Source organism: Gigantopelta aegis, chromosome 9 (assembly GCF_016097555.1).
Source record: "Gigantopelta aegis isolate Gae_Host chromosome 9, Gae_host_genome, whole genome shotgun sequence".
Taxonomy (NCBI): domain Eukaryota; kingdom Metazoa; phylum Mollusca; class Gastropoda; order Neomphalida; family Peltospiridae; genus Gigantopelta; species Gigantopelta aegis.
In genome coordinates, this window is record NC_054707.1 from 7,139,235 (window position 1) to 7,146,861 (window position 7,627).

At 39.9% G+C, this 7,627-nt stretch overlaps 1 protein-coding gene across 2 annotated transcripts in view; it reads left to right on the forward strand.

Moving 5' to 3' along the window:
- Window positions 1-6,163, forward strand: part of LOC121381948 (disintegrin and metalloproteinase domain-containing protein unc-71-like) — a 78,166-nt gene extending 72,003 nt beyond the window's left edge. For both annotated transcript variants that reach the window (XM_041511380.1, XM_041511381.1), the window contains 3 exons: window positions 233-370; window positions 1,718-2,345; window positions 3,242-6,163. In XM_041511380.1, the coding sequence (XP_041367314.1) occupies window positions 233-370; window positions 1,718-2,345; window positions 3,242-4,273 (1,798 nt within the window). In that variant the 3' untranslated portion in view covers window positions 4,274-6,163. The remainder of the gene's footprint in view (window positions 1-232; window positions 371-1,717; window positions 2,346-3,241) is intronic.
- Window positions 6,164-7,627: the final 1,464 nt, after the last annotated feature.

The following is a 7,627-nucleotide window of genomic DNA, read 5'->3' on the forward strand; positions in this document are numbered from 1 at the left end:
AGGTGTATAGGGAACACATAGACAAAATGATTCTCTAGTTTGATATTTGAACAAAAAAACCCAACCTACCCCCACCCCACCCTTAGGTCCAGACAGTGCTATGGCTCTGCACTATGTTGAGAATGTTTCTTAGCTAGAGCTCGAAAGTTGGAATTAAAATGTGGTCTGCTGTTATTAATTTTTTTTATTATTAATGATTTTATCTCACTGTTACGACTTGTTTTCTTTGTAGACGTAAATCTCCGAGCAAGCTACAGAAAGCGGTCACAAAAGGACTTCTGGGTAATAAAGATTCGTCGTCGAAGAAAGACGGTTCCAGCAGCTCACTGAACAGTCGCTACCTCAACCTGGGAATACTTCCATCGTACAAGTAAGACAGTTTACTTCTTAGTGCATGTCGTATGTCTGCTAAACAGGCTTGTAAATTTATATATTTAATCCCCAGAAGGGGAGAAAAATATCTTGCTGTGTTAGGTAATAAATAATGTTGGGGATACTTCATACTTTAAGGTGAAATAGCAGGCACGTTTGCAGGAATTTATGCAGGATTGGTGACTGTGTCGAGTGACTAGACTGTGTTGAGCGAAGTTTAATGGGAACAGGGGTGGGGGATGGGGTGTCAAGACTTGCTGCCCCAGAAAATTCATTAAAAAAAGATGAAAAGTTGCTTGTATGGGGATGGGTGGGGATGTTTGACCCCCGAAACAACCTACAGCACACATGCCTGAATAGATGAAGCAGTTCCTGTATTGCTGTGTTAGATAATAAATAATCGTGGAGATACTTTATACTTCATGTTGAAATGAATGTAGCAGTCGCTGTATTGCTGTGTTAGTTTATGCTCCATGTAATGGATGTAGCAGTCCCTAAAGCACAGATTAGGTTACTACTAGCTGCTAATGCTGGGTATAGTTCTTTTAAAATGGACCTGTTGTTAAAACTGTCAGTATAATGCATTTAAATGTACACCCATCCTTAACCATATGTCCAATGTCATATAACCGTAAATAAAATGTGTTGGGTGTGTCATTAAATTAAACATTTCCTCCTTCCTTCCTTCCTTCCTTCCTTCCTTAAATGTACACTCCTATGATATGCTATTATGCAGTTACCTTCCTATTTTCTGATTACATGTTTAGAGGCCATTTACAGTTGAGAATAAGCATGTACACCATACACTGGTATGCAAAAAAAAAAGATAAAAATAATTCTTGTATGTCAGTGCTTTATGTATGCTCTTAGGAAAAAGAAGGAGAAAACCCTCCCACCCCCAAACCCCTCCCCAAAATTGACCCCAGTATGCTTTTTATGTGGAAAATGTTTTACATTAATTTACTAGTGTGTAACATTTGTTATGTGTAACATAAGTATTATAATATAAATGTATGGGGGTATAATATAAGTATTGCAATATAAATGTATGGGGGTATAATATAAGTATTGCAATATAAATGTATGAGGGTATAATATAAGTATTGCAATAATTTACTGATTGGCAATATAAATATTACATGTAATCTACTGGTGAGTCAAAATTAACAAATGTTTGATATTCAATAGACAATCAGTGTGCTCTAGTGGTGTCGATAAACAAAACAAACTTTAATCTACTGGTGGATATCACAAGTAATGTAATAATTTACGGATAAAGAGCATAGGTTTTGCATTAATTTATTTATTTGTGTGTCATTTATTCTTCACATTTTCTGTCTTGCAGTCCTGACAAGCTATTCGGTAAGAAGAAAAAGAAGAAGAAGGGAAAACACATTTCCAGTGAAGATGACAGCGACATTGGCGAGTTACCTCCCCCTCCTATCATCGTGTCGGATCCTAACAGTGCGATGCCTGGCCGCAGCATCTTGAAGAATTCTATGATCAAACTGAACGATGGTAAAGTCAGCAGCGACTCTAGATCTGGGTCGGAACAAAACGACGACCGCGATAGTGTCGGTCCGTACATGTATGACGAAGATGAAGATCTCGAAGCGGAGGAAATACGCGAGATTCTCGGCGAAGAAGAAGATTTCGAACGTTCGATGGACGCCCTCGATCAACTTCCCGAGTCGGCGAGTTTTGACTTTGTACTGCCGCAACCCCTGCCACCACATTTCGGCATGCCGTCGCTGCACCCCTCTCCGCCTCTGTCGCACAAAATCGGCCGACTGGACCTGCCCCTGATGACAGATTATCAACATCAGCCATTACTGTGGAAGACTGTTCCACATCCCGCGTCTCCCCCACGGTCTAAGATCGTGAAGCTGAAGAATTTGAATGATCTGCTTCGCCATATCGACAGACACACGATCGACCTGTCACCATCACCAGAATTTGAGCCTCCATTACAGGTTTGATTTGCATAATCATACACATTTTAATACCTTCTTTCAGGACTCTGGGATCAGAAAATTGTTGTAAACCATTTATGAGTTACTTCAAATCAATTCAGGTAACCCATTTTGTGTTTGCATAACCGTGTCCTCGGGGAACATTTGGTTTTAAAGTGTTGATAGTGATATTTCTAGTCGATTAAAAATTGATGAGCAAGTATTGTTTAATGTTTTAAAATTGTGTAGTGATCTCTGAAACTTGCGGAAAGAATCGCGAATCAAGACTGAACAAAATGTTCCCTGGACCTAAATATAATGAGCAAATAAAAACTGAGTTACATAAAACATGACTTGTCAGTGTTTCTGCCAGAAAGAATTTTAGGTATGGCGCTGTGGAATTGACTGCAACCATAGTCAACGGGGTATGGGGGGGCCTCCCCCACAAAGAAAATGGGTTAAGTTTAGGGTTAGGGTTATGGTTAAGTAAATCGTACAATAATGATAAGAGTAATTAACTTTGTCAAAAGATAAACTTAAAAAAACCCATCTTCAAATTTGTTTGGGGGTATGGCACCATACCCATTTTACCCACTGGCAGAAACCCTGCTTGTGCCAGTGAAGTGTGAATAAAATTACTGTTCCTAGAGGACTGTTAATTTATTCATAAAGAGGATCATCCAAGTCAGTGTGAACACAGCCAGTGTTTATTTCAAAAATACTTTTAACACTTTGTTTTTATTATTTTACATTTTGTAAAAATTGTTTATTATACATAAATAGAGAATTTTTATTTTAGCTTAAATAAGCATTTTCATGTGCATAAACTTATTTTTCTTTGACACCCAATAGATGATACATATTATTTTGCTGAGTTGTCATTAAACAAATATTAATTCTTTCAATCCTTATTGCAGGTTTCTCCTTCGACCTGCACATCTGAGGATGTGCGGAGTAGCGAGACAGACGCGCACTACCCCAGCACCCACACGTCTCAGTCTGACCACAGCCCCACCTCTCTGACCAGCAGTAGCACCAGAGAGACCACGCGGCCTGGGCTCGGCAATCTCAGCCAGTACCTGCTCAACCGGAGAGACTTCATGGACCACCAGTTCGATGACCCGGACCTGCACCCACCACACATTGACATCCCCCCGCCAATGAACCCGATCAGTCTGAGGAACATCTTCAACATCGGGCAGACGGGCGTCCACCGCGACAACGACACGCCCATCGGGAGTACGTCTGGTGAAAACACGTCGTTGAATGGCACGGCGAACTCGCGTAACGGTGGGGAGAAGAGTTCTGGGTATGGCAGCGAACACGATCCCGAGAGATTCAGCATCGAGGACATTTCCCGGTCGCAGTCGCGGTCCCAGTCGGCCTCCCCGCCTTCCTACAGCGCCGTTATCAGAACCGGACCTAACCAGATCAAACTAGTCCCCGCAGGACAGTCTCCACGCAGGGGAGGAGGCGGCTACGGCAACAAGGACGAACTTCACAAACTTCTCGACGGTCTACCGCGCATCGACGCGGGGACCTTTGAGCGGAGTCCCATACAGACGAACACGGGTGGTGTGTTCAGCACCCCGTCGAAAGTGGGCCTGATGAAGGATCATTCTAGTGACTTGGAGCCATGGTTCAACAGCAGCAGCAGGAGGGATGACGGCTGCTCGGAGAGTAGCAGTGTGTCGTCGTACCCATGCTCACTGTCCCACAAGGACCAGGCGTTCCTGGACAGTGACAACACGCCATGCATCGACCGCAGTCTTGAGGAGATACCCCAGGACTTCTCCGTCGACATGAAGAATGCCAAGAAGGAGCACAGGAAGTCGCTGATCAAGTCAAAGCATCCCGCCAGTCTGAACGCTCAGAGGGGAAGTCCTGAACTAGGACTGTTGAGTCCAGAGTCTGAGAGTAGCAGAGACACGGTTCAGCACTGCACATGATTTGTCCTGCTCAAAGGTGTCAACTGTGAGTTGTCCTGCTCAAAGGTGTCATCTGTGAGTTGTCCTGCTCAAAGGTGTCATCTGTGAGTTGTCCTGCTCAAAGGTGTCATCTGTGAGTTGTCCTGCTCAAAGGTGTCATCTGTGAGTTGTCCTGCTCACAGTGTGAGTTCCTCATAGTGTGAACATTCGAGACAGATGTCAAGTGTTAAGTTCTTATAATGATGAACACAGTGAAAGTGTTTAGTTACATTAGAAATGTATTAATAAACAATTTGCTCACTGCATCATTAGGTTCACACTTGTTAGTCTGTAGGTACTTTAGTGACTGGACTCTTGATGTTTGTAGTGGAACTCGAACAGAAATGAAGACCAAAAAGCATTGATGTTTTTGTGCTATAGCATACTATTTGTTGTTGTCGTCATCATCAACATCACCATCACCATCACCAAAATGATCATCATCATTCTCATTACCTAAAATGGAATATTCACAGTCACTACAATCATCATGGCAGTAATTATCATCTTGAACATTAATTATAATGGACATCATCATTATCATCACCATTATTGATCGATGGTGATTTGAAAATTATTTAAAAAAAAGATATTTGCCATTTCCCCCTCTTATTCTGTCTTTGTTTAGCCAAAAGCGTATTTTAGTTTGAACTGTCTCTAATTTGTAACAAGATGAGATAAACATTGTTTAAAATATATATATATATATATATATATATTAAAAGTATATATTTCACAAACGGTCAACCACCATAGTTTTGTAGTTGACATGGTGTTATGGAATGGTTGTGAAAATAACTTAATTAACAAAATTTCTGTTATTGTGAGCTTAGCAGACACCGAGAGGAAAAACAGATCAAATTTAATTCACAACTAGCTTCATAATATCTGTAAAAAACACAAAGATGGGATTGAATATCAGTATTGTTGGATTAAATGTCAGTAACACCGTTAACCTGATAACTCTATGGAGAAGGGTTTTTTGCAGTCATTATTTGCTGTTGCTGTTGGTGTGATCTGTTATTTCTTGCCATCAGCATCTAATATTACAAATATGAAGAAGAAAAAAATGGGGGAAAGTGTTTATTAAACAAAATAAATGATAGCTTTGGGAGAGGGTGGGGATGTATGGTTGAGGATAGTGAGAACCTATCAAATTGAATATATCAATTGGTGAACAAGAAAAACTTGCTTGGTGCTAGGTTAGGCAAATATTGCTTCTTTATACCATCAAATTGTGTGTGTGTGTTTCTTACCTTTAGAAGGAGTGCTTTTGTACATTCAGTTTGTTGGTATTTTTATATTTATTAAAATCCAAATGATGTACATTTGCCTTCAAATTTAGCAGTGGTTGACAATGGATTTACTAATGCAAATCTGATGTCCTTGATGTCACCTTGGGATGGTATTTTTTTAGATGTTGTCTTGTTGAGATGGCATCACAAATGTAAACCACTCAAATGATGAGTTTAAAACTATGGTATGTTTTAATGCAGGTGTGTCTCCTTTTTTTTCTTTCTTTACAATATGCTGAATTAATATTTTCATGGTATCAGCTGTGAACATAGTGAAGTATGTATTCTTAATTATAGACTTAATTTAGCTGTAGTGAAAACGCCATACCAGTGAACAAAATATTAATTATGTGCTTTCTGCATATCATTGGGGGTGTTTAAATTAATCATGACTATCATATTTTTAATCTTATATAAATATGAAACAATTGTGTGCTTGAGATTTATATACTATAGTGATTATATTAATATAATTACAGACATATTTTAAATCTAGTCAGCTACTACCACTGTGAGATATTTTAAGTGTGTTAATGAATTGTATAATTAATTAATTAATTAAACGAGGCTTCCACCATTTTCATCGCTGTAGTGAATGCTTCTTGTTTGTTCCATGCTTATTTTCATTAAAAGTCTGTAACTATGTCACGCAAACACATTGGTATGTGGTGTTAATGTGTTCTCTGTGTTTGTACAGTGCCGGTCAGTCAGTCTGTCTAGTGTTGGTCAGTCTCTCTGTCCAGTGTTGGTCAGTCTCTCTGTCCAGTGTTGGTCAGTCAGTCTGTCCAATGTTGGTCAGTCTGTCTGTTCAGTTTTGGTCAGTCTGTCTGTCCAGTGTCGGTCAGTCTGTCTGTCCAGTGTCGGTCAGTCTGTCTGTCCAGTGTCGGTCAGTCTGTCTGTCCAGTGTTGGTCAGTCTGTCTGTCCAGTGTCGGTCAGTCTGTCTGTCCAGTGTTGGTCAGTCTCTGTCCAGTGTCGGTCAGTCTGTCCAGTGTTGGTCAGTCTGGCTGTCCAGTGTCAATCTGTCCAGTGTTGGTCAGTCTGTCTGTCCAGTGTTGGTCAGTCTCTCTGTCCAGTGTCGGTCAGTCTGTCCAGTGTTGGTCAGTCTGTCTGTCCAGTGTCGGTCAGTCTGGCTGTCCATTGTCGGTCAGTCTGGCTGTCCAGTTTTGGTCAGTCTGTCTGTCCAGTGTCGGTCAGTCTGTCTGTCCAGTGTCGGTCAGTCTGTCTGTCCAGTGTCGGTCAGTCTGTCCAGTGTTGGTCAGTCTGTCTGTCCAGTGTCGGTCAGTCTGTCTGTCCAGTGTCGGTCAGTCTGTCTGTCCAGTGTCGGTCAGTCTGTCTGTCTAGTGTTGGTCAGTCTGTTCAGTGTCTGCCTGTCCAATGTCTGTTTTATAGATAATCAGCATAACAACATCAGTATCTGACTTGCATAGTATTGTAACGGTTGTTTGCTTGTTGGTGCTACTATTACTTAGTGTGTTTATGAAATAATACTTAATTGCATAGTGTCTATTTAAAATAACAATTACATTGCATAGTGAATATTTGATATAAAACCAATTACATTGCATAGTGTATATTTGAAATAACAATTACATTGCATAAGTATGTATTTGAAATAACAATTATATTGCTTAGTGCGTATTTGAAATAACAATTACATTGCATAGTGTATATTTGAAACAAAAATTACATTGCATAGTGAGTATTTGAAATAACTATTACATTACATAGTGAGTGTTTGAAATAACTATTACATTGCATAGTGAGTATTTGAAATAACTATTACATTGTATAGTGAATATTTAGTTATTTCAGAGTAATCTTAACTAGTGAAAAGTTTAGTCTGTAATTCCTGCATGTACACATTTGATTTAGGGCTTTGGAAACACTGTTTCTAGTGAGTGGTATCTTTGGAAACACTGTTTCTAGTGAGTGGTATCTTTGGAAACACTATTTCTAGTGAGTGGTATCTTTGGAAACACTATTTCTAGTGAGTGGTATCTTTGGAAACACTATTTCTAGTGAGTGGTATCTTTGGAAACA